Source organism: Vitis riparia, chromosome 19 (genome assembly GCF_004353265.1).
Source record: "Vitis riparia cultivar Riparia Gloire de Montpellier isolate 1030 chromosome 19, EGFV_Vit.rip_1.0, whole genome shotgun sequence".
Taxonomy (NCBI): Eukaryota; Viridiplantae; Streptophyta; class Magnoliopsida; order Vitales; family Vitaceae; genus Vitis; species Vitis riparia.
The window spans coordinates 6,091,926-6,118,645 of NC_048449.1; the positions used below are offsets into that span (position 1 = coordinate 6,091,926).

Here is a 26,720-nt window from a genome sequence, read left to right on the forward strand (position 1 = left end):
CCTAGAGGGAGACCCAAGTACTGAGATGGTAAAGCCCCCACCCTGCAACCAAGCTCAACCGCCAACTCCTCCATCTCCATCACCTCTCCAACTGGAATGATTTCGCTCTTGGCTAAATTAATCCTTAGCCCTGAAGCCGCCTCAAACCAGAATAAAATCCAACTTAAGTGAGTGAGGTGATCCTTTCTAGCCTCACAAAATATAATTGTGTCATCAGCAAAAAACAAGTGAGAAATGTTCATTGGAGGACCACTTCCACCCCTGATGTTGCATCCTGATAAAAATCCCCCCTCCACAGCTCTCCTGATAAGAACATCTAGCACTTCCATCCCCATAATGAAAAGATAAGGAGACAAAGGATCCCCTTGTCTAAGACCTTTAGAGCTAGGGAAGAAACCTGCAGGCACTCCATTGACCAACACTGAGAATTTAGCTGAGGATATACAACTCCACATCCACCCCACCCACTTAGACCCAAAGCCCATCTTTTGTAACACCTTCAACAAGAACTTCCAATTAATGCTGTCGTAGGCTTTCTCTATATCCAATTTGCATATAATACCCCTTCCTTTTTGTTTCTGCCACGTGTCTATCACTTCATTTGCAATTAGAGACGCATCAAGGATTTGTCTTCCCCTCACAAAGGCATTCTGAGAAATGGAAACCACCTTGCCTACTACTTTCTTCAGTCTATTAGCTAGCACTTTAGCCAACAGCTTGTAAAGCCCCCCCAAGAGACTTATAGGTCTGAAATCTCTAAGATCCTCAGCCCCACATTTCTTAGGGATCAATACCAAGAAGGTATTGTTGAGGCTCTTAAGGAAAGAGCTGTGATCATAAAAGTCTTTGAACATTTCTAAAAGCTCCTCTTTAATGAATTCCCAACAGCTTTGCCAAAATGCCATAGTAAAGCCGTCCGGACCGGGGGCTTTATCCCCATTCATCTCCATCAAGGCCGCATGAATTTCATCTTCTGTAAAGGGCCTCTCCACGTACTCAGCCTCTTGTGGACTGATCTGGTCAAATTGAAGATTCCCTATGTCCGCCTTCCACCCCGTATCTTCTGAAAGCAAGCTTTGGAACTCATTAGCAATTCCTTCCCTGATATCCTTCTCCTCCACCAACCACACTCCATTGATCTTTATTCTCTCCAAAGAGCTATATCTACGGTGAGCACTTGCCATGCGGTGAAAGAAACCCGTGTTTCTATCCCCCTCCTTCAGCCATATTTCCCTAGAGAGCTGTCTCCAATGCGTTTCCTCCATTATCACCCATTTTCTATAATTATCCTTTGCCTCTTTCTTAAGCTCAATTTCCTCCACAGTCAGAATTCTTTCATTTTCCTCCCTATCCCAGAATTCCACCTGCTGTAAGGCTAAGGATTTGTTGCTCTCCAGCTGCCCAAAAACTTCTCTATTCCAGACTTTCAATTTCTGTTTTATTTCCTTCATCTTGGTAGCCAATCTGTAGCTAGCACTGCCCCTAACCTCAATTCCTTGCCACCAGCTGTGAACTAGATCATTGAAGCCCTCTACCTTCAGCCACATATTTTCAAATCTGAAGGGGGTTGGGCCCCGTCTTATCCCCCCCCCACTAACGAAATTGGAAAATGATCGGACACCGGACGGGGCAGCCTACACTGATTAATCCCATTGAATTGATCTATCCAACAAGGGGATACTAGGAACCTGTCCAATCTTGCCCAGGCCTGATTGTTCAGTCCCCCACTCCAAGTGAAATCACCCCCCTGAAGAGGAAGGTCCACCAGCCCCAGCTCATCAACAATTTCAGCAAATTTCCTCATTGCTGAATTTATTCCCCTCTGACTACTCCTTTCCCGTGGAAACAGGGTAATATTAAAATCCCCCCCTATACACCAGGGGTCTTCCCACAGCCCTCTTATCGCCCCAAGCTCATCCCATAAGGCATCCCTTTCCACTTTGGAAAACAAACCATACACTCCCGTAAAAGTCCATATAGCCCCATTCTCTACGTTCCGAAATCTGCAAGATAGCGTGAACTGACCCTCTTCCCAATCTATCATATTCAAGGTCCTTGTATCCCAACATATCAAGATTCCTCCTGAAGCCCCTTCCGCATTCACAGCTTTCCAAGCTAGGAATCTTCCGGATCCTAGGCTTCTTGCAATGCTGTCCGACATAGCTTGGATTTTTGTCTCCTGAATACAAATTACATCCACCCTCTGGTTCCTTATGAACGTCTTAATAACTTTCCGTTTAGAGCTATCATTTGCTCCCCTCACATTCCAACTCAGAATTTTCAACTTCATTGGGCAATCACAATCTGACGCCCTTTGCCCTGTACCGAGCCTTTCTGTTTAATTCCTCCCTCATAATTAATGGAGCATTCCAATCTTTTTAACTCCCTTTCAAATTTAGATTTGTCCAGTAGCTCTTTACTATGGATTTTCTCCCTTCTTTTTCTGATTTTGGTCAGGAAATTCAGAATTTCCTTCTCCAACCCCTCCGTGGAGAAGCCCAGGAATTGGCTGAATTTCACCAAGCCATTCTCCTCCCATTTATCCTCCTGCTCACCTCTCTCTGTTTGGGAATCACAAATATCTCCTATCCCAGCAATCCCCTTGCCCTTATCACTGTGGCTTATCTTTGCTCCCAGTTCCTTACCCCCACTTCTTCCTTCATTACAGCCCTCATACACCGTTAGCCACATGGTATTATCATCCCGATCCTCCTCATTCCAGTCCCCAGAATGATCGAAAAACTCCCCCCCGGGAGTCCGATCAAAATTAGAAGAGTTGAGAAGAGAGGTCCCCAAATCCCTTTTCCCCCAAGAGCACAATCCCATTCCATACCTCATTGCCTCCTCTTTAAGCGCCTTATCCGTTTCTGAAATCCCAGCCACGCCATATAGTTTCCTCAAATCTTCAGTCTCCCGTGCAACAAAAGGTTCAGGCACATGAGGATTACCTGGAGCTGTTCCCTTCTGCAGAGGATCCTTCTTCTGAGGGCTATTTCGGTCTTGGACTGCTGAGGAATTTGGGCCTTCCCTTTGCTTTATAACTAACTGAGGAAACTGGGCCTTTGGCGACATTGGGCCTTCATAAGAGCAGCCCACTTCATCACGTCTATGGGATGGGCCAGCTTCTGGGCTAACCGCCACACCTTTCAGCTTCAGGCCCAACACACCACTCTTCAGCCCAGGCCCTTCTCCCCCTCTTAGCTGCTTTGGGTTGACAGATGGGCTTAAGGAAGCTCCATTTGGGGCCCAAGAGCTGGAAGTCGGGCTTTGAGAAACCCGACCCGAACCACTCCTCTGCCCACCCGTCCCATCTTCTGACGTCTGCAGGGTCTCGAGACCCACACTCACCCACCCCTTCCTCACTCGCTTCTCCGCGCGTGAGATCTCCTTACCCCTGTCCTCACTGCTGTGACGACCATCACTATGTCTGCAACTCCTCCTTATCACCGGCCGACATTCCCACCACAACGATACAGCATAGACCTCGTCCTCCACTTCAACTTCTAGGACGTTCGGTTTAGCTTCGCCTCTTCCTCTCACCAATATTCTAGCCCACTGGAGCTCGCCCATCGTTCTCGTTTGGTCGTCGACTGTGATAAAGCCCCCACATTCATCCCCCACCTTCTTGAAGATCTCCGAACTCCAAAGCGAGACAGGGAGACCAAATAATCTCACCCAAATATCCTCGGGCTCTTCCTCCTCTGTCCAACATCCACTCCTTGGACTCCAAAAATCCAGCCCTAACTGAATCCCATCCATCCTGCGATTTCCAGAGGATACCACACGACGGGCCTCTTCCAAGTCTTCAAAGTCCAGCAAAACCCTTCCCTTACCCAACCTAGCCAGCCCTAAACTACCCTTAAGCTCCCACGATTCTGCCCAGCGTCGTCCCACCTTCTCAAGGTCATCGTCTTCCCCTGAGTTGTCTATTTTACTCGCCACCACACAATACTCCAACTTCTTGAGCAGATCCACTGATTCCTCCCTTTTCGCCTTCACTGTGATTACGTTTGTTTTACCCAAAAGAGCTCGTTTTGCTATTGAAGCATACGAACTCCCCCCAACAATCTTACCCGTATCCTTTACAACCTGGGTATTTGAACTACTACCAAAGGAGCCTACCATCTGGGTAAGCTTCTCCGCCATGGTCACCCATCCCCTTTTATCCCTTTTGCCTCTCGGGATGAAGACGCAGAACCATTTCTTCTCTAGGTCAGAGACCCCTAGCCGGATAAATCCCCCCGCTTCGTTTTTTCCTCGCGACATGGAGTACAGTCGGCCCTGCTCCTTCCATTCCCTTCCCCATCTTGCTTCTTTCTCATCCATTATACATAGATTCAGGCCTTCCAGGAAAAGCCCTAGTCCGTGCGCTCCCAAACGCACCCATGACGAAACCCCTCCCTTCTTCTCCACAATGATAACCTGGATTTTTCCTTTTCTATCTTCCCCGATAATCTCAAAAGCCTTTGATTCCACCGTGAAGCTATACTCCTTCCGTCTGCTTCGCGGCGCCGGCCCCTCCTCCCCCTCCTCACCATCGCACTCTCCTACGCAGTCTCTCTCGCCTCCTCTCGCTCTCTCTCTCTCACCCATTTTTTTCTGCAAATCGGTTTTCTATACTTTGGATTGCTCCATATTTTGAAGGAAAGAAGTCCGAAATGTTGGGTCAGTCAATTATATATATATATATATATATATATATATATATATATATATATATATATATATATATATATTTTGACCTTTGGTTGGCCTTGGCATACATTGTATGCTTTCTGCATCCTAGGTTGCAGCATGTTTATAAAAATGAACTATTTCGCCATACAATTCAAAGAAACATAAATTCACAATCATCCTTGTGAAAGAAAAAAACACTCAAAGCTTACCTGCCGAGGTTGCATTGGCCATGTCTGCAGGCCATATGGAGAACCAGAAGGCGGTGGCACACCTTGGGGTGCAGCTGAAAATGGCATGGCTGTTGGGGCCGTTTGCACTGGAGGACCTGGTGGAACATTGGGAGCTGTACTTCCAAGGAGAGTTCGCATGGTTGGAGGCTGGGAAGGTGCCTGAGTTGACATCATTGTAGGGGGAGGGCCAACTGGTGTTTGCATTGTATTGTCAGCCGAGGGATACCGAGGTCCACCTTGCAATGCTGCTGATGCAAACATAGGTGGCCCATTACTAGTGGGCCCACCAGGTGCACTTGAAGGGGGAATTATCGGACCTGTGGACAAAGGAGAAGATGCAAACACACCAGGTCGGGCAGCCACCGGGGGAATAACTGGGCCAGCTGAGAAACCAGAAGCTGGGAATGCACTAGGAGGTGCGGCAGAAGAGGAAGCGAATGCGCTGGGAGGTGCCCCAGAAGAGGTGGTAACTTGACCACCCATAGGAGAGGGAAAGGACCCAGTAGACGGTCTCGACCCAAAGGGCAGAGCCTGACTGATAGGATAACCAGAGGGCCTTCCTGGAGCCATATTCGGAGGGAATGTGGATTGTGGAGGTCCAGATGGAGCCATTCCTGGCCTTGCCAGAACACCTGACTGTGGCCCTGGAGATGGCCCGGGCCTAGAAACAGGCGCCCCTCTAGGAAAAGGAGCAGAGTGCTGAGGAGCTGAATAAGGGGCTGATGAATGGGAAGGTGGGGATTGAATATAAGAGGGAGGAGGTCTAGGGGTAGAATTGGGCACAGAAGGTGGCCGATTAATTTGCAGGTTTTGCATATTTTCAGCTAACAAATCAGGGGTTCTTTGATAATTAGGATTGTAATTAGGTGGTGGTGGCGGTGTATTCGTGGCTCTAGGTGCCCCTGGGGGGACAGGAGCTGCCATTGTTAAATCAAATCGAACCAACAGATTCCTTCTTCAATAAATCACACTAAATTCGCCGAAAAGACTCTAACAACATGCGATCCAAATCTACAAATCGAGAAACAAAACAAATAAAATTTCCAATAAACCTAACAAAAATCACAATCAATAAACAAACAATATAGATACCATCAAGATTTCATCCCCATGTACAATCAAATCAATAAACGAATTTAAATAAAATCAGAAAAAAGAACCTAGAATCGGACAGATCGGATCTGTCAATCGAACATCAATCCAACAACAATTAGGGTTTGGATCGGGGCCGATCGCGATAAGGGTTTTGCGGAGGGAGATCTCCGAATAAATTAGGGTTTTGCAGGAGAGGGGAAGAGTGCGGAAATGAGATCGGGGAAGAAAGAAGAAGATGGCAGGGGGTTATGTAGATATCTATATGTATGTATATAAAAGTACAGAACGAATGGTTTCTCCCTGCATTTTCTAAGGAATCAAACAGGCAAAAAAAAAAAAATACATAACAGAATAAAATCCCAATTAACGGAAAATTACCTAATAACGATAGAAAAAAGAGAAAATCTGATTGCTAACTCTGGAAATCTCTTTGCCGCTTGAGAGTTACGATCAGACTTCAAATAGGTCCAGAAAAACTCTCCCTTCTCTCTCCAGACATTACTGACATAACTGTGTCTTTCTCCGTTTCTCTTTTTTTCCAAAAAAAATATATATTATATTTATATATATTTTTTAATAATTGTTACTCAAAATTATAAAATTAATATTAAATTTATTTATTTTTAAATTTAAAATTTCAATTTTTTACCGAAAAACAATTAATATTAGAAAAATTATTTTTCATAAATTTTCAAATTTTAATTTATTACCATAGAGGAAAACAAATATAAACTAATAATAATCAATTGAAAATTGAAAATTTTTAATTAGAGCCTCGAAATATAATTTACACTTACCTAAATATCCACTCGAATTAACCATTTTAATTAATTTAAAAAATAAAAAATTAGAATATGATAATCATCCCTAAATTAAAATTTTAGAAAATAATTGATTAATCGAACACATATTTCAATCACAAATTTATAAATTCAAAGGTTTTCAAACATAGTTTTAACAAGAAAACATAATTAGAAATCTTAATTATTATCCATTATCAATTTATTATTAATTACATAATTAATTATTATAAAAAATTTATTCTCATAAAAAAAAATTGCTATGGATATGGAAACATATTAAATTAATTAAAGAATATATTTGATAGTAATTATAGGAAATATTTTAGGTTGAAAAGAGTTTTTTTTTTAAAATAATAATAATAGTGATATTTGGTTTTCATAAAATCAAAGAGAAAATGTAAAGAAAATAAAAAGTAGAAAAAAATTAAAAATAAATTTTAAATTAATAAAGTATTTTTATTCGCTACTTCAAATTTATTTCACTTGTTTTGAATCTTTCGTATTAATATTAAATAATTTGAAAATATGTAAGTTGCTCACTAATTTTAATTATATTTGATTTAAAAAAAAAAAATCCATGGGATAACCAATTATAATAAAATCATTTTCTCTTTTTAATATTTTCCGGGAATTTGAAAAAATTTATAAAATTTTTTAGAGTCCATTTGGCAAATTATAGAAAACACTTTTTAACTTAAAAAATGTTTTAAAAAATAATTATATATTTAACCTAATTTATAAAATACTTTTAAAAATATAAAAAAAATCACTTGAAATAGTAAAAAAAACACTTACAATATTTTTTGGAGAAACAGTTGATTGGTGCTTTTTATAAAAACACTTTTAAAGAAAATATTTTAAAAACATTTCAAATAAAAACACTATCAATGCACTCTTGAGCCCGTTTGACGGTGATTTTAAGAAGAGTTTTTAACTTTTTTAACAATTAAAATTTTGTATCATTAAAGTATTAGAAAGACTATAAACATTTTTTTAAATTACTACGAAATAAACTTTTAAAAATTTGAAAAATCACTTGTAAATGATTTTTCTAAAAACACTTTTATAGAAAACATTTTACTAAAAATACTTCAAGTAAAAATACTATCAAATTCATTCAAAAAAATGTGTTTGATAATAATTATAAGAAATGTTTTTAATTTTTTTAATATTTAAAAAATACAATTTATTAATGTTACGAATTTTAGAATTGCTTCCTAAAATCGCTTTACCAAACGGATTTTAAAGGTGCCAGATAAGCTGCACATCAGAGTTCAGTGGAAGGCCGGCCACCACATGCTCGCCATTGGGCCTTACCACTGCTTCTGGGCTTGCTACTGGGTCTGCTGTGGGGATCGCATGTTTTCCTAGCCTATACTAACTTTTTAAAGACTTAAACAAGTAGCCCCCATTTGCTCCAAACCCAAACACTAATAGAAAAATATTTTGGGCTGAGTTCAGGGCCAAGCCCCATTTACGAATGGATTAAAGCCGAAGCCCATTAAATTACTTAAACACGCCTGACCCAACTCTCCCGATTCTTAGAATAAGATGGGGCATGGTCCAGCCCTTGGTTGGGAAATTTTTTCCAGAAAAGTATTCTAATTAGTCAAATAATTTAAATTTTCTCACATTAATCAGAGTATTAACATCAATTTGATATATTTCCATGTTGGGCATGATGTAATTGTATCTTTGTCCACAAATTTTTTTTTAACAAAGGCATATAATATGGACATTTTGGACAGCCACAGATCAGCTGTCCATATGTGACAAATTTCCAGGTTCTATACACCATAACCTACTGCCCTTAATTCTCTCTGGATATCCTAGAAAAATGTATTTTCTAGCTCTCAATTCTGTCTTGTCTTTACCTAATGTGGGCATAAGGTGTACAACGAAGCATCTTTCAATTGCTACAGTCTACTTTTGTATCTGTCCGTAATTCTTGGGGTGTTTTGAACCCAATGGCTGATGTAGGGCACCTGTTGATCAAGTAAACTAAGTCATCACTGCTTTCGCCCGGGAAGTACTTGGCAAACCTGCATTCAACAACAGAGAGCTGACTCTTTCTGAAATTGGTCTATTCATATCATGAACTAATCCATTTTATTGCGCCAAAACAGGTAAAACTTGATTCTCCTTGATTTTCTAAGCACACAATGCTCACAAAACTCAAGTTTTTCAATCCTTTCCCTACAAAATAAACCCTGCCTCTGTAATTGATACAATCCCCTTTCACTCACATGCTACAACTTAATTTTGTTAAGATCATTCTTCATTACGGGATCAACCTTACCAACTGCTGTTTCTCCGATCAATGAGTGCAAACCCTTTTTTTTTTTATTCCAAAGTTTCATTAATTTTCAGCTTTAAATGTACAACCACTTTGATCAAGCATTACAAGAGAGAACGTTTCTCTTTAGCTGGGGAACATAGCTCACCTCTTGCAGAACTCTTTCAAAGACATCAAATATTCTGATTCTAATTGACCCAATACCAATGACCTTGCAAGCTTTGTTATTCCCAAGCAACGAGGTTCCTCCATCCCACCTTTTAGCTGAACACAGGGAAAAGCAACCAGAGTAATCAAATCTTTGCTTCAATCAACCTCTGAAACCTCTAAAACCTCTATGAGATCATACCCATCAAAAGCCATAGTTAACAACTGTCAGAGTTACACCCCATATATATATACATGTGTTCCACAATCCTCAGTATGAGCTCCAAAACCACACTACATTTTTAATACGAAAGTAAATGCTACTTTAAGACCCTTTAAATAAATAAACTAATGGTAAATGACAATCATAGTGAGAGTTAAAATGCATATAGCAAAGCTCAAACTAAGAAAAAAAGTGAGCCTTTTTTTCACATAACCATAGTCAGTCAAGCAAGGCCATCTCTGAATAGTGAGAAATGATGTAAAGTTCCATAAAATAAATAACCACCTTGACTTAGAGGACTTCCAATGTTACATCAACTAGATTAATAATATTTCAAAATACCTAAAATTCTGGTTCTGTCTCCTCCAGACTCGGGAAATTAGTGTGATAATTTGGAGTTCCATTTGCACTAGCTAGGTTCAAATCCATGAAAAGGGACACTCTTGTGTCACCCTATTTATTAGTTGTGCAATATCCAGAATGAGTGTATTCTGGTTTTGATTTTCTCCACGATATCCACGAGTGACCAAACAAATTCCTCTGGGAGAATAAGAGGCCCCAACAAGTAGAGGAGACTTGGGAAGAGACAGCCAATAAAACAAACCATGATAGCAAGCTCCATTGAGTGTGATAGAACAGTGAACAATCCAGTAAGGAATGCCAGTCCCATTGAGGCAAGTGACATCCATAACAACTGCAAGGCAATGAAGTGCAGATTCCATTTACTTTTCTCATCATTCCAAGATGATGTGAAAAGAATCACTGCAGCAGTCATGGATGTAGTCATAGCTACTGCATCAGTGACAATAAAAGCTTTGAATGCTGCTTTCCTTGTTAGCACTACCATCCCTTGATGTGGACCTTCACTTTGGATCCCCCCTAGAAGGGTGAATGTCGCTATAAATGTGACTGTTGCAACTAATGTTGCCATTACTATGAGGGTGCCGACCATTTCTTTACGCCTTTTGTCCCGTATTGATTCTATTATAAGATCTTCTTGTTATAGGATTCCCTCTAACTTTTTAGCTTGCTTTGCACTAACCGCCTTCAGAATTTCAATGGTCCGTTGCTGCAACAGAGGAGGCCATAAATGAAAGCTCTTTTCTGGTAAGGTTAGTAGTGAACTATTATTACAGAAGAGTATACTAAAAGTAGTTTGAAAACCTTTTAACACATCAAACACATTTCCTTTTTATAGTAAACAACTAAAAGATGTAATTGTCTCAAATTGTCCCTTGGAAGGGATGACTTTTTCTATATTTTTAGTTATTTGTCTTTCCTTTGAAATAGAAAAGAATTATATGTACCTTTTTTGCTTCTATCTTTTCATCACGAGCACAACTAGTCTCGTTTGGAGTTGCTTGGGCTTGATTCCCATCCGTGCCTTCATTTCCTTCATTACTTGGTGAAACAAGTTGCCAAAAGTTAGAGACAATGTTCATTTCTACTATTTGATTGCAATGAGAAATGGAAAGGCATTTGTGAGACTGAGAGAAAGCAGAATGCTTATCCATTTATTCATACCTGAAATTTCCTAGCGATACCCAGGGCTGTTTCACCTTTTTTATTGATTGTCGTAGTATCCATATTTCCTGTTTGGACAAGAGTACTTACGATGCTGCTGTGCAATTTTGCTGCTGCAAGATGCAAAGGGGTGTTTCCATCCTCATCGGTCTCATTCAATAGATCATTCACCATGACACATATTTTGAATATATCAAACAACTTTAAGATGTCCATTTTGGGCTGCTACATGAAGGATATTTTGGTGGTGATTGTTGAGTAATTCGACCCAATAGCGGCAGCGCTTGACAAACAATTTCAATACATTCAGATGCACATTTTCTGCAGCCATATGAGCCGGTGTTGCTAAATTGCCATCGAGGAAAGATCCATTGGAAGGTTTTAGTTGTAGTAAATGATCGACCAAGGCTAAGGCACCGGAGGCTGCAACATAGTGAAGAGGACTTCTTCCGCAGCTATCTTGTTCATTCACCAGTTTCGGCATATCTTGGAGTATAATTTTCATAGTCCCTTAAAAGGTAAAAAGTTCAATTAGGAGACAAAAGGTCACGTGTTAAATAGATATAAAGAAAAAAATTAGAAATTTCCTAGATCACACAAATTTATTAGTTGTGCAATATCCAGAATGAGTGTATTTTGGTTTTGATTTTCTCTATGATATCCACGAGTGACCAAACAAATTCCTTTGGGAGAATAAGAGGCCCCAGCAAGTAGAGGAGACTTGGGAAGAGACAACCAATAAAACAAACCACGATAGCAAGCTCCATTGAGTTTGATAGAACAGTGAACAGTCCAGTAAGGAATGCCAGTCCCATTGAGGCAAGTGACATCCATAACAATTGCAAGGCAATGAAGTGCAGATTCCATTTATTTTTCTCATCATTCAAAGATGATGTGAAAAGAATCACTGCAGCGGTCATGGATGTAGTCATAGCTACTGTATCAGTGACAATAAAAGCTTTGAATGCTGCTTTCCTTGTTAGCACTGCCATCCCTTGATGTGGACCTTCACTTTAGATCCCCCTAGAAGGGTGAATGCCGCTGTAAATGTGACTGTTGCAACTAATGTTGCCATTACTATGAGGGTGCCGACCATTTCTTTACGCCTCTTTTCCCGTATTGATTCTATTATAAGATCTTCTTGTTATAGGATTCCCTCTAACTTTTTAGCTTGCCTTGCACTTGCTGCCTTCAGAATTTCAATGGTCCGTTGCTGCAACAGAGGAGGCCATAAATGAAAGCTCTTTTCTGGTAAGGTTAGTAGTGAACTATTATTACAGAAGAGTATACTAAAAGTAGTTTGAAAACCTTTTAACACATCAAACACATTTCATTTTTATAGTAAACAACTAAAAGATGTAATTGTCTCAAACTGTCCCTTGGAAGGGATGACTTTTTCTATATTTTTAGTTATTTGTCTTTCCTTTAAAATAGAAAAGAATTATATGTACCTTTTTTGCTTCTATCTTTTCATCACGAGCACAACCAGTCTCGTTTGGAGTTGCTTGGGCTTGATTCCCATCCGTGCCTTCATTTCCTTCATTACTTGGTGAAACAAGCTGCCAAAAGTTAGAGACAGTGTTCATTTCTACTATTTGATTGCAATGAGAAATGGAAAGGCATTTGTGAGACTGAGAGAAAGCAGAATGCTTATCCATTTATTCATACCTGAAATTTCCTAGCGATACCCAGGGTTGTTTCACATTTTTTATTGATTGTCGTAGTATCCATATTTCCTGTTTGGACAAGAGTACTTACGATGCTGCTGTGCAATTTTGCTGCTGCAAGATGCAAAGGGGTGTTTCCGTCCTCATCGGTCTCATTCAATAGATGATGCGACTCATGGTAGCTTAGCTTTAAAGGCGTATCAACAAAATTTATACCTTAGATACTATTACTAAAGTAGCCAAGCTACTATAGCATAGTGGTTCTAGGATCGTTCACTGGGAAGGGTTTTCGCAAACACAAGTGATATTCAAATTAGGAAAATAGGTGATTTTTTTATGGATGTTAGCTTTAAAAGAAGATGTAAATGTTTTAAAAAGATTTAAACTAATTTAAGCTAACATTAAAGACTAAAATGAAAGGGTGTAAAAACAAGTTTCTCAAAGATAGGATAGCTATGCTCTGGCTCTTATGCAAATTGGAAATCTCAGGATAGGCTCCTCGCGTTGGGGTTGCAACTATGGTGATGCTTGCTTCCCGAACCGGTATGGATTTAGCAAATCAAGTTTTAATCCTTTAAAATGGCAAAACAGATGGTAGTGAATTTCATCAATGGTTATTCACCTTAGACTTCTTTTGAATGGCTTGTAAGAGATAACTAATGGTCTAAAGCCAAAAGCTTACCAAATATTGGCAACTCAAAGTCATTCCAAGTGATAAACTCACCTTTCAATGGCCATTGAAATTGGTTCTAACGGATTAATGCAAAACTTGGAATTGAAAACCTCACCTTCCAATAGCTCGTAGGAGATAACTAATGGATAGAAATCCAAAAGCTTATCAAGTATTGGCCGTTGGAAGTTGTCCAAAGGAAATAAAAACCAAACTTTGCATTAATGAACCATTAATGAAAAACGACTATCTTACCTTCCGGGTGTGAGAAATTTCCATGGGATTGCATCCAAGCCATCACATAACATCCATACTTTGAGAAACTTAAAAGGTTTTAGCTTCTCATCCTTGGGGATTTCATCCACCAAGGATGTTGGCTACTAAGAAAATAGAAATGGGGAAGAACCAGAGAAGAGAGAAAAACAAAGCTTTATATATTTCTATATCTATATTACATATATGTTTCAACGGATGCAAGGGAGTATATATAGAGAAGTTTTTCCAACCTTCCTAGCTAAGAAATCTTATGATTGGTGGATTACAAGGAGAAGAATGAAAATTTATACAAAAATATCCAAAAGAAAAGATCTCGTGTGGAGTCGGCAGAAACAGGGGAAAATTCGCACCATGCAAGGGGTGTGCGAAATTTTCGCACAGCTGAGGGGGTGTGCGAGTGGTGTGCGAGTTTCGCACACCATTCGCACACCATTCGCACACCTGGAGCAGTTGTCTTCCGAAGGCCATATCTTCCTTGTTTTAGCTCCAAATCGTACACGGTTTGAAGCGTTGAATTCTTGACTTCCTGAGCTTTGAAATGGTATATAGCATGTAGAAAATGGCCTTCGGGAAGTGCTCCAAAAGTGTGAAAGAAGACTGTAGCTGTTGTCCTCTATTTTCCTCTTTGCTTCTCTTTGCGTCTCTTTGCTTCTCTTTGCTTCTCTCCTTTTGTTGGCTTGCTTTGGTGTAGCTAAAAGCTTGCTTTAACTTTTCCAAGTAGCTCCTCCATCATTTGGCATGCTTGAATTGATTCATAAGCTGATATAAACATGTAAACTTGCCACAAAATGGTTAAAACAATTTACTAAGGACCTTAATGAATTAATTGGGTTAAATGAATATGATTACTACTCAAAGGTGCTTAAAACCATTATAATTAGGTCTACAAAATAACACTTTTTGGTAGTAATCAATAGATCATTCACCACGAACATATTTTGAATATATCGAACAACTTCAAGATGTCCATTTTGGGCTGTTACATGAAGGATATTTTGGTGGTGATTGTTGAGTAATTCGACCCAATAGCGGCAGCGCTTGACAAACAATTTCAATACATTTAGATGCCCATTTTCTGCAGCCATATGAGCCGGTGTTGCTAAATTGCCATCGAGGAAAGATCCATTGGAAGGTTTTAGTTGTAGTAAATGATCGACCAAGGCTAAGACACCGGAGGCTACAACATAGTGAAGAGGACTTCTTCCGCAGCTATCTTGTTCATTCACCAGTTTCGGCATATCTTGGAGTATAATTTTCATAGTCTCTTAAAAGGTAAAAAGTTCAATTAGGAGAAGAGTTGACACGTGTTAAATAGATATAAAGAAAAAAATTAGAAATTTCCTAGATCACACAAATTTATTAGTTGTGCAATATCCAGAATGAGTGTATTTTGGTTTTGATTTTCTCTATGATATCCACGAGTGACCAAACAAATTCCTCTGGGAGAATAAGAGGCCCCAGCAAGTAGAGGAAACTTGGGAAGAGACAACCAATAAAACAAACCACGATAGCAAGCTCCATTGAGTTTGATAGAACAGTGAACAGTCCAGTAAGGAATGCCAGTCCCATTGAGGCAAGTGACATCCATAACAACTGCAAGGCAATGAAGTGCAGATTCCATTTATTTCTCTCATCATTCCAAGATGATGTGAAAAGAACCACTGCAGCGGTCATGGATGTAGTCATAGCTACTGTATCAGTGACAATAAAAGCTTTGAATGCTGCTTTCCTTGTTAGCACTGCCATCCCTTGATGTGGACCTTCACTTTGGATTCCCCCTGGAAGGGTGAATGCCGCTGTAAATGTGACTGTTGCAACTAATGTTGCCATTACTATGAGGGTGCCGGCCATTTCTTTACGCCTCTTGTCCCGTATTGATTCTATTATAAGATCTTCTTGTTCTAGGATTCCCTCTAACTTTTTAGCTTGCCTTGCACTTGCTGCCTTCAGAATTTCAATGGTCCGTTGCTGCAACAGAGGAGGCCATAAATGAAAGCTCTTTTCTGTTAAGGTTAGTAGTGAACTATTATTACAGAAGAGTATACTAAAAGTAGTTTGAAAACCTTTTAACATATCAACCACATTTCATTTTTATAGTAAACAACTAAAAGATGTAATTGTCTTAAACTGTCCCTTGGAAGGGATGACTTTTTCTATATTTTTAGTTATTTGTATTTCCTTTAAAATAGAAAAGAATTATATGTACCTTTTTTGCTTCTATCTTTTCATCACAAGCACAACCAGTCTCGTTTGGAGTTGCTTAGGCTTGATTCCCATTCGTGCCTTCATTTCCTTCATTACTTGGTGAAACAAGCTGCCAAAAGTTAGAGACAATGTTCATTTCTACTATTTGATTGCAATGAGAAATGGAAAGGCATTTGTGAGACTGAGAGAAAGCAGAATGCTTATCCATTTATTCATACATGAAATTTCCTAGCGACACCCAGGGCTGTTTCACCTTTTTTATTGATTGCCGTAGTATCCATATTTCCTGTTTGGACAATAGTACTTATGATGTTGCTGTGCAATTTTGCTGCTGCAAGATGCAAAGGGGTGTTTCCGTCCTCATCGGTCTCATTCAATAGATCATTCACCATGAACATATTTTGAATATATCGAACAACTTTAAGATGTCCATTTTGGGATGCTACATGAAGGATATTTTGGTGGTGATTGTTGAGTAATTCGACCCAATAGCGGCAGCACTTGATAAACAATTTCAATACATTCAGATGCCAATTTTCTGCAGCCATATGAGCCGGTGTTGCTAAATTGCCATCGAGGAAATATCTATTGGAAGGTTTTAGTGTTAGTAAATGATCGACCAAGGCTAAAGCACCGGAGACTGCAACATAGTAAAGAAGACTTCTTTCGCAGCTATCTTGTTCATTCACCAGTTTCGACATATCTTGGAGTATAATTTTCATAGTCCCTTAAAAGGTAAAAAGTTCAATTAGGAGACAAAAGGTCACGTGTTAAATAGATATTAAGAAAAAAAATTAGAAATTTCCTAGATCACACAAATTTATTAGTTGTGCAATATCCAGAATGAGTGTAATTTGGTTTTGATTTTCTCTACAATATCCACGAGTGACCAAACAAATTCCTTTGGGAGAATAAGCGGCCCCAGCAAGTAGAGGAGACTTGGGAAAAGACAACCAATAAAACAAACCACGATAGCAAGCTCCATTGAGTTTGATAGAACAATGAACAGTCCAGTAAGGAATGCCATTCCCATTGAGGCAAGTGACATCCATAACAACTGCAAGGAAATGAAGTGCAGATTCCATTTATTTGTCTCATCATTCAAAGATGATGTGAAAAGAATCACTGCAGCGGTCATGGATGTAGTCATAGCTACTGTATCAGTGACAATAAAAGCTTTGAATGCTGCTTTCCTTGTTAGCACTGCCATCCCTTGATGTGGACCTTCACTTTGGATCCCCCCTGGAAGGGTGAATGCCGCTGTAAATGTGACTGTTGCAACTAATGTTGCCATTACTATGAGGGTGCCGACCATTTCTTTACGCCTCTTGTACCGTATTGATTCTATTATAAGATCTTTTTGTTCTAGGATTCCCTCTAACTTTTTAGCTTGCCTTGCACTTGCTGCATTCAGAATTTCAATGGTCCGTTGCTACAACAGAGGAGGCCATAAATGAAAGCTCTTTTCTGTTAAGGTTAGTAGTGAACTATTATTACAGAAGAGTATACTAAAAGTAGTTTGAAAACCTTTTAACACATCAAACACATTTCATTTTTATAATAAGCAACTAAAAGATGTAATTATCTCAAACTGTCCCTTGGAAGGGATGACTTTTTCTATATTTTTAGTTATTTGTATTTCCTTTAAAATAGAAAATAATTATATGTACCTTTTTTGCTTCTATCTTTTCATCACGAGCACAACCAGTCTCGTTTGGAGTTGCTTGGGCTTGATTCCCATTCGTGCATTCATTTCGTTTATTACTTGGTGAAACAAGCTGCCAAAAGTTAGAGACAATGTTCATTTCTACTAGTTGATTGCAATGAGAAATGGAAAGGCATTTGTGAGACGGAGAGAAAGCAGAATGCTTATCCATTTATTCATACCTGAAATTTCCTAGCGACACCCAGGGATGTTTCACCTTTTTTATTGATTGCCGAAGTATCCATATTTCCTGTTTGGACAAGAGTACTTACGATGCTGCTGTGCAATTTTGCTGCTGCAAGATGCAAAGGGGTGTTTCTGTCCTCATCGGTCTCATTCAATAGATCATTCACCATGAACATATTTTGAATATATCGAACAACTTTAAGATGTCCATTTTGGGCTGCTACATGAAGGATATTTTGGTGGTGATTGTTGAGTAATTCGATCCAATAGCGGCAGCGCTTGACAAACAATTTCAATACATTCAGATGCCCATTTTCTGCAGCCATATGAGCCGGTGTTGCTAAATTGCCATCGAGGAAAGATCCATTGGAAGGTTTTAGTTGTAGTAAATGATCGACCAAGGCTAAGGCACCGGAGGCTGCAACATAGTGAAGAGGACTTCTTCCGCAGCTATCTTGTTCATTCACCAGTTTCGGCATATCTTGGAGTATAATTTTCATAGTCCCTTAAAAGGTAAAAAGTTCAATTAGAAGACAAAAGGTCACGTGTTAAATAGATATAAAGAAAAAAATTAGAAATTTCCTAGATCACACAAATTTATTAGTTGTGCAATATCCAGAATGAGTGTATTTTGGTTTTGATTTTCTCTACGATATCCACGAGTGACCAAACAAATTCCTCTGGGAGAATAAGAGGCCCCAGCAAGTAGAGGAGTCTTGGGAAGAGACAACCAATAAAACAAACCACGATAGCAAGCTCCATTGAGTTTGATAGAACAGTGAACAGTTCAGTAAGGAATGCCAGTCCCATTGAGGCAAGTGACATCCATAACAACTGCAAGGCAATGAAGTGCAGATTCCATTTATTTCTCTCATCATTCCAAGATGATGTGAAAAGAACCACTGCAGCGGTCATGGATGTAGTCATAGCTACTGTATCAGTGACAATAAAAGCTTTGAATGCTGCTTTCCTTGTTAGCACTGCCATCCCTTGATGTGGACCTTCACTTTGGATTCCCCCTGGAAGGGTGAATGCCGCTGTAATGTGACTGTTGCAACTAATGTTGCCATTACTATGAGGGTGCCGGCCATTTCTTTACGCCTCTTGTCCCGTATTGATTCTATTATAAGATCTTCTTGTTCTAGGATTCCCTCTAACTTTTTAGCTTGCCTTGCACTTGCTGCCTTCAGAATTTCAATGGTCCGTTGCTGCAACAGAGGAGGCCATAAATGAAAGCTCTTTTCTGTTAAGGTTAGTAGTGAACTATTATTACAGAAGAGTATACTAAAAGTAGTTTGAAAACCTTTTAACATATCAACCACATTTCATTTTTATAGTAAACAACTAAAAGATGTAATTGTCTTAAACTGTCCCTTGGAAGGGATGACTTTTTCTATATTTTTAGTTATTTGTATTTCCTTTAAAATAGAAAAGAATTATATGTACCTTTTTTGCTTCTATCTTTTCATCACAAGCACAACCAGTCTCGTTTGGAGTTGCTTAGGCTTGATTCCCATTCGTGCCTTCATTTCCTTCATTACTTGGTGAAACAAGCTGCCAAAAGTTAGAGACAATGTTCATTTATACTATTTGATTGCAATGAGAAATGGAAAGGCATTTGTGAGACGGAGAGAAAGCAGAATGCTTATCCATTTATTCATACTTGAAATTTCCTAGTGATACCCAGGGCTGTTTCACATTTTTTATTGATTGTCGTAGTATCCATATTTCCTGTTTGGATAAGAGTACTTACGATGCTGCTGTGTAATTTTGCTGCTGCAAGATGCAAAGGGGTGTTTCCGTCCTCATCGGTCTCATTCAATAGATCATTCACCATGAACATATTTTGAATATATCGAACAACTTTAAGATGTCCATTTTGGGCTGCTACATGAAGGATATTTTGGTGGTGATTGTTGAGTAATTTGATCCAATAGCGGCAGCGCTTGACAAACAATTTCAATACATTCAGATGCCCATTTTTTGCAGTCATATGAGCCGGTGTTGCTAAATTACCATCGAGGAAAGATCCATTGGAAGGTTTTAGTTGTAGTAAATGGTCGACCAAGGCTAAGGCACCGGAGGCTGCAACATAGTGAAGAGGACTTCTTCCGCAGTTATCTTGTTCATTCACCAGTTTTTGCATTTCTTCGAGTATAATTTTCATAGTGTCTGAGAAGGTAAAAAGTTCAATTAGGAGACAAAAGGACACGTGTTAAATAGATATTACGAAAAAAATTAGAAATTTCCTAGATCACACAAATTTCTACTTGTGTGCTAACAAACAATTGGGGAATTGTGGTTGAGTGATATAAATGAAAACGTCGGATGAAACCAACCAAGAGGATCAAAGCCTAAAAAAGGAAAAAAAAAAAAAAAAAGAGAAAGAATCTTACTCAAATCACCTATCAGAATGGCCCTGTGGAGAATCGTCTGGCCATCGGAACTTCTATGGAGAAGAGAATAGGGATTTGAATTTGGTAAGATAGTTTTCACAATTTCACTTGCCTTTGCATCAACAACCATAAAAAGTGGAGACTCCCCAGCATTGTTGAGTGAAACAAGCAGATCTGAGTTATTTGCTTCTACTAATACAAGCAGAGTAGAATGGTGACCATTTCTAACAGCTTCATGTAATGGCGTGTTGCCTTCCATGTTTCTCATTCTCAGTACCTGTTGTATCCCTCCAGTTTCAACGTCTGTGGACTCGGTCACCCAATCAATAAGAAATTTTACCACATGAACATGGCCAGATCTAGCTGCAATGTGAAGTGGGGTTTCATGTTTAGAGTTCTCAGTGAGAAGTGAAGCTGGCGTACCCTTACTGAGTAACGCTTCCACCATTTTCTTGTTCCCTACTTTTGCAGCAATATGAAGCGTTGTGTTCTTCCTGTGACTTGAGTCAAAGCTGACGTGTAAGTTCAGGTTATTGATCTCATCGTGATCTACGGCTACGGCTACGGCTATCGCCTGATGCACGCGCTGGATCAAGATGTCGAAAACCACTGAAACCAAAGCATCGGTCATTGTCTCTACCACATGCCCTCTCTCACATACATTTAGAATGACCTAGAAAAACCAAGTCATTGTTAAATCTTGACTAATACTTATTTTTATTAATCTTAAATAAGACATTTATTTATTAAATATTAAATCTTCATAGGTAAAATATTATAGATAAATAAAATAATTACAAAATATTTACTATAAAAAATTAGTCATCTATGTAGGGTCATAGTTATAACATACACTCTAGGTAAATAAGATAAAAAACTATTAAGATTAAAAATAAAGTAACTATTTTGACTTAATATTTAAAAGTTATTTTTAACTTTAAGTTGTGATATTTTAAGTTATTTTATTAAGTATGTTTAATTTACTTAATAATTTAATTAGTGTGATCAATTGGTTAACCTTTGGTATTTTGCTGATTATACCTTAGGTACTATTACCTTAATTGACCTTAGAAAAAAAAAAAGAATTTCTTGTGGTTTAAAGAAATGGATAAGAGTCAAAGGAAAGGGAATTAAAGCAAAAGAAAGAGGTTTATCCCGATGTTTACTTGTTTGACACTCCAAAGTACATGGAATTTCGATCGGTGATGATTCTGGGAATTTCTTTCCATTTTAATTGTTTTTTTCATAATTTATGTCAATTCTAATTGAAAATAGTATTTACATACTTTTTTTTTTTTGTATTTGAAGTTTACAAAATTAATCTTAAAATTATAGAAAATGTAAAATGTAAACTATTTCATTCGTATTTCAACTTAAAAAAAAAAAAAACAAAAGAAAATTAACAAAATGTAAGTGAAAATATTTTGTCCAATATTTCTATAAAATATAAATGAAAATAATATGATGGATGATGTTGTACTCCTTACAAATGAATTTTCATTTATTAAGCTTTCAAATTTATTGTGACCCACCAAAAATAGTATTTATAACAACCAATTGTACCAATTAAGATATTTATTTTTATTAACTAATATTTTGACTAATATTTTGATATTAACTAATATTTATTTTTATGAATCTTAAATAAGACATTTATTTATTAAATGTTAAATATTCATAGGTAAAATATTATAGATACATGAAATAGTTACAAAATATTTACTATAAAAAATTAGCCATCTATGTAGAGTCATAGTTATAATACAAACTCTTATAATATGTGGGTAAATAAGATAAAAAAATATTAAGATTAAAAATAAAGTAACTATTTTGACTTAATATTTAAAAGTTATTTTTAACTTTAAGTTGTGATATTTTAAGTTATTTTACTAAGTATGTTTAATTTATTTAATGATTTATAAAACACGCTCCTAAAGTTAAAAATAATTTTAAGTATTAACTTAAAATAATTAACTTATTTTTAATCTTAAATATTTTTTTTTGTCTCATTTGTCCATATTTAGTGAAAATATATTTTACAATCATGACTTTACAGTCATAACTTATCTTTTATAATAAATGTTTTTGTTTGTTATCTTATTCATCTATGATACTTTAAATAAGAATTTTTAAGAAATAAATTTATTTTTTAAGATTAATGAAAGGATAAATATTAATTAAAATTAACAAAGGTAGCTATGTCACTTTGATGATGGAGAATAAATTTTAATTAAGTTTATCAATCAATCTTACTATTTAAAGTAAAAATTAAGTAATAAGTTTTAAGTTAACTTATATCATTAAATAATAAATACTAGGTTTTACCAAACATCGTTCGAGTCAATTTGTGTTGTCAACTCATAAGTTCATATCACATTTGATTAAAGAGGAGGTCTTACTACAACATCCAAATGTATTATGTCAATACCATCCAAAAATTACTATCAATTAAGGAGGTCTCAACCTCCGGTGTGTCATTACTATATATCAATCATATTACTTATCTAATATTCCTTTCAGTTATATATGGGTGGTATTGTTTTGAATCTTGGTCTAAATTGACTTGTCATATTTTGTATTGTCTCATTGGATTGATGAGTTTTAATTGTTTATACTCTTATCCCTTTTGTTTAAATATTTATTCAATGGAATAGATTTGACTTTATTTTTACCTTTGCCCCATTTCTTTATATATTTGTTTAGTGACCCATTTCTTTATATATTTGTTTAGTGACGTAAATTTCCCCATATATTTTTAATTACTCGATTGATAATAATTTATCCCATTCGTTTATACATTTGTTTAATGATATAGATTTCACTTATTATACATTCATTCAATAATACAAATTTTACCCTATGTTTTCAATATTGGTATCTCATTAATAACATTTTCCTAGCGAGGAGGTAAGAGGGGAATCAAAGGGATAAATTTATGCCTCAAACCTTTTCTAGACAAATAATGATCAAATGATATCCCACTTTTTACCTCTTGATTGGTTTTGAAAAAGTAATCAATTCTACAAGTCCTAGAGGGTAAGTTTATCCTTCTTATCTATTTTACAAATTGATCCATCATACTAAATACAACTATTTTCTTGTTGTTTTTATATCTTTACTATTCATTTATCTTTTTAAATACACTCATATTCTTGTTTTGTTTTTGTTTGTTTTTTTTTTTTTTTCATTTCTTTATATTTTATTTTTATAAAAAAATCTTCAATTATTAATTTTTTAGATAAATATTAGAATTATTTTTTCATTAAAATAAATAATAATATTTTAAAATTCTATGTGAGAAAATGTGGCTAGGCTTGTTTATTACTTGTTTTATTCCCTTGGACTGATGTGATATCGCTTCACCAAGTAAGGGGTTTATATGAAATATTTTTATATATTGAATAACATAATATAAAAAAATTTTATTTATAAAGTTTAAACATTTTAATCATAAATATTATTAAATATCTCAATTTTTTAAAATAAAAATATTGGAATATGATATAATTTTTATTTAAAATATTAAAAATAATATATATTTTATTTTTAAAAACAAATTATTTTAAAAATTAAATATAAATATAATATAACATAACATAACATGACATATTATATTTAATATGTTACCTTAAAAGATTATTTATAACATATGTATATCCAAGGATATAATATCTTATGATATGTACCCTCTTTCTCTATATATATGTTTTATCCTATCATGGCAACCAAACGGATCCTTAAAGTATGCAATTGAATTATTTCATATTGTGAATTCAACATTGAAAGCCTATATCCTAGAGTAGTGTCCCCATTTTCAGCAGGCTTGGTAGGCCATCCTGTTAGGTTATCCTCTACCAGCTAAGAACTGGGCCGAGCCAGGCCGGCCCATGCAAGCAATATTCCTAGTGCGACAAGACCCAGCATGACACAGGCCCAGGGTGTTGCGTCATGACCAGCTACCCAAATTTTATTTATTTAGAAACAATACAAAATATTGGTTAGAAAAAAGTTTAAAAAACGTTTTTTTTTTTTTTTTTTTTTTGCAGGAAATGAAACAAACAAAATATAATCCTTTATTCAATATTTCAATAAAATACACAAAGTAAGTGATTTGCTTCTTCTGAAGATTTAACATTTCTAAGGTTCTTTCAATAGAGGGGCCATAAGAAGACTAGGGCCATAATAGATTATGAGCGGTAAAATACAGCCAATGCAACAAACCACGATAGCAAGAGGCAACTGCTCTGACAAAACAGCATACAACCCTGTCACGAATGCTATTCCCATTGCCATAAGTGCCAGCCATAACAGTGCTAAGGAGTATCCAAGAAAACTCTTTATAATTTCCTCATCAGTCTGGAACGGCATGATGATTAGGATCAGTGCAGCCATCATGGATGAAGTCATAGCTATTGTGTCGGTGATGATGAAGGTTCTAAAAGCCACATTCCTACCTAACACCACCATGCCTTTATGTGGATCTTCAGCTTGGAAGCCCCCAGGAATGGTGAATGCCGCAGCAAATGTGACCGTTGCAATCAGGGTTGCCATTAAGATAAGAGCGCCGGCCATTTCTTTACGCGTCTTGAAACCGTTGATTTGTTTAGAAGCACGTTTCTTTCTATCCAGGATATCCTTTGGGTTTCTAGCACTCTTTGCATAGGCCGCCTTCAAAATATCTATAATGAACTGCAAAAGAGACCATATATCATGTATGAATATTCAAAAGTTGACTTCTTATAGGTATATTGTGCCTCAAAGTAACACCACTTCCATTCTTATATAAATTTTTGCAGAGGGCTCTCTAAGCCGTTAAACAAAGCCTCCTAATATGCTTGGTTTAAGGCATATTGAAGGTTGTGAGGATGTTATCTAAACAGTTTGAGAATTTAAAATTTGTCTTAGAGGAAGCTTTTTAATTTCTACAAAGTTAATAGGATTTATTACACTTTTCCCCCAACCTATATATATTGTGTTTTGCACATTACCCCATCGAGTTTAAAATCGAGCAATGTACCCTCCAAGCTTTAAAATTGCATGCGATGTGCTGTGACCAAGGGCAAAATGGTAATTTTTAATAAATGAGGGCGAAAAAGTCATTTCATTTTAAAACCCCAAAACCCTAACCCAACCCTCCTTTTTCCTTCCTTCATTTTCCAGAAACCACATTTTCTTGGCAACCAAACAAGCTTGACCAAAATACTTTCTCAGAAAACCTTTCACAATCTAGAACTTGGGCCCTTAACCAAAAAGAAAAAGAAAAAACTAAAAAAAAAAGAAGAAAAATCCATGGAATGTATGTCCAAAAACATTTTCTATTAAAACAAGCATAAATCCAAATGAATCTGAGAGATATCAAAATTGTAATAGACTGTGGAGAAGTAATGAATGAAAAACAAAGATGTCCATCATAAACAAAGGGGAAAAAAATGCCATAACAAACTGTAAATAAGTTTCCCCAAAATTTCCTTAACTTTTTTGAAACATCAAAACGAAACCCTATTCTAAAACAACAAACTGAAGCATTATATCAAAATTTTCATCTATCTTCTTCATCGATTTTTAAAAAATAATTTCCCCAATTTTTCTTCAAATTTTCTGAAACATCAAAATGAAACCCTAACCCTCTTTGCCAAAGATTTTTCTAGCCACCAAACTGATAACAAAACAAAAAACATATTGTTGAACTCCATGTCTTATCTTCAATGTTAGTTTTTCAATGCTTGCATGAGATTTTAGGGTTTCAACTCCAATTTGGAGATTCAGCAAGAGGAACAACAATAAGAGGAGAATGAACGAGGAAGAGGACAGGGCTGGAGGGGTTTTGTTTTGGTTGCAAAATTACCCTTTTGCCCTCACTTAAATAGGTCATGTGGGGAGCACATGTGTCTTTCGTCCAAATATGTAACATTGTCACTCCAAAAATGCACATTGCATGCAATTATAAAGCTTAGAGGGTATATGTTTGATTTTAAACTCGATGGGATAATGTGCAAAATATGTTATAGGTTAGGGGGTACAGTGCAAATAAGCCCTAGTTAATAATAATATTTACAAAAATTCATCAAAATTAGTTGCAATAACACCATGACCGTAAGGAATAATTCAATTCTTTATCTTCATGTACCCTTTAACTTTTTTTTTTCTATATAATTAAAAAAAAAAAAAACTTTTATATAAAATAGTATAGACTTACCTTATCTCTTTTATAATTTATTTTAAAAAAAAATTTAAAATTTAGTAAAAAAATTTTGATAGCTTAAATTTTAAAATAGTTTTTAAAAACTATTACCTTTTTTTCTTCTATTTTATATAAAAGTTATTATTATTTATTGATAAAATAGAAATATAAAAATGTATCATAATATACATGTATGTACCTGAGTTTCATTTATTTTATCCTCCTCCTCTTCCTCATCATCATTCAAAGAACTTCTGTCCATCGCTCTCTTTGGCGAAAGAGGTTGCACAAAAACAAGAATGAATATAAGTACAATTAAAAATAGAGAATGAAATAGGTGTTGTTGGTTTTGAAAGTTAAACACAATCCATTAAACAATTGGAAGAGAATACTATGATAATTTCTTATATTATTTAAACTATCATAATTTTTATATCTA

General features: G+C 36.5%; 5 protein-coding genes across 7 annotated transcripts in view; all 5 read right to left on the reverse strand.

Annotated features, from left to right (window-relative positions):
- LOC117908916 (protein transport protein Sec24-like At4g32640) overlaps positions 1-6,521 on the reverse strand; it is a 44,347-nt gene extending 37,826 nt beyond the window's left edge. The window contains exons 1-2 of one of the 2 annotated variants that reach the window (XM_034822766.1): positions 6,381-6,521; positions 4,887-5,918 (exon numbers count right to left, since the gene is read on the reverse strand). In XM_034822766.1, coding sequence (XP_034678657.1) covers positions 4,887-5,831 — 945 coding nt within the window. In that variant the 5' untranslated portion in view covers positions 5,832-5,918; positions 6,381-6,521. Of the gene's footprint in view, positions 1-4,886; positions 5,919-6,067; positions 6,238-6,380 lie in introns of those variants that run through there. The other variant, XM_034822767.1, reaches the window with a different exon arrangement.
- A 2,193-nt stretch (positions 6,522-8,714) lies between these two features.
- LOC117908100 lies at positions 8,715-10,423 on the reverse strand. The gene is made up of 3 exons (XM_034821775.1): positions 10,076-10,423; positions 9,250-9,365; positions 8,715-8,847 (listed from the first exon to the last, which is right to left on the reverse strand). Exons 1-3 carry the CDS (start codon positions 10,421-10,423, stop codon positions 8,715-8,717), a joined length of 597 nt encoding a protein of 198 aa, XP_034677666.1.
- Positions 10,424-14,967: 4,544 nt separating this feature from the next.
- LOC117908101 (protein ACCELERATED CELL DEATH 6-like) lies at positions 14,968-18,183 on the reverse strand. The gene is made up of 4 exons (XM_034821776.1): positions 17,701-18,183; positions 17,484-17,591; positions 16,781-17,245; positions 14,968-15,576 (listed from the first exon to the last, which is right to left on the reverse strand). The coding sequence occupies exons 1-4, from the start codon at positions 18,181-18,183 to the stop codon at positions 14,968-14,970; spliced, it is 1,665 nt and encodes a 554-aa protein (XP_034677667.1).
- A 495-nt stretch (positions 18,184-18,678) lies between these two features.
- LOC117908102 (protein ACCELERATED CELL DEATH 6-like) lies at positions 18,679-20,731 on the reverse strand. Its single transcript, XM_034821777.1, has 3 exons — positions 20,110-20,731; positions 19,458-19,876; positions 18,679-18,912 (listed from the first exon to the last, which is right to left on the reverse strand). The coding sequence occupies exons 1-3, from the start codon at positions 20,729-20,731 to the stop codon at positions 18,679-18,681; spliced, it is 1,275 nt and encodes a 424-aa protein (XP_034677668.1).
- A 3,419-nt stretch (positions 20,732-24,150) lies between these two features.
- The window catches only part of LOC117908516 (protein ACCELERATED CELL DEATH 6-like), a 37,405-nt gene continuing 34,835 nt past the window's right edge, over positions 24,151-26,720 (reverse strand). For both annotated transcript variants that reach the window (XM_034822146.1, XM_034822145.1), the window contains exons 4-5: positions 26,481-26,549; positions 24,151-24,789 (exon numbers count right to left, since the gene is read on the reverse strand). In XM_034822146.1, the coding sequence (XP_034678037.1) occupies positions 24,238-24,789; positions 26,481-26,549 (621 nt within the window). In that variant the 3' untranslated portion in view covers positions 24,151-24,237. The remainder of the gene's footprint in view (positions 24,790-26,480; positions 26,550-26,720) is intronic.

Bases quoted from the DNA above. Each gene is read 5' to 3' on its own strand.
- LOC117908100 (XM_034821775.1), bottom strand. From the start codon at position 10,423: ATGGTCGGCACCCTCATAGTAATGGCAACATTAGTTGCAACAGTCACA. The intron at 9,366-10,075 runs GTTTGTTTTATT...CCCTGTGTTCAG, and splicing joins CAATGGAGCTTGCTATCATG to CTAAAAGGTGGGATGGAGGA. The intron at 8,848-9,249 runs GTGAGCTATGTT...TGTTGAATGCAG, and splicing joins TTGAAAGAGTTCTGCAAGAG to GTTTGCCAAGTACTTCCCGG.
- LOC117908101 (XM_034821776.1), bottom strand. From the start codon at position 18,183: ATGCCGAAACTGGTGAATGAACAAGATAGCTGCGGAAGAAGTCCTCTT. The intron at 17,246-17,483 runs GTACATATAATT...CCTCTGTTGTAG, and splicing joins AAAAGATAGAAGCAAAAAAG to CAACGGACCATTGAAATTCT. The intron at 15,577-16,780 runs GTTTGTTTTATT...CCTCTGTTGCAG, and splicing joins CAATGGAGCTTGCTATCGTG to CAACGGACCATTGAAATTCT.
- LOC117908102 (XM_034821777.1), bottom strand. From the start codon at position 20,731: ATGACCGATGCTTTGGTTTCAGTGGTTTTCGACATCTTGATCCAGCGC. The intron at 19,877-20,109 runs GTGATTTGAGTA...TTACCTTCTCAG, and splicing joins CCACAGGGCCATTCTGATAG to ACACTATGAAAATTATACTC. The intron at 18,913-19,457 runs GTAAGTACTCTT...CCTCTGTTGCAG, and splicing joins CAAAATTACACAGCAGCATC to CAACGGACCATTGAAATTCT.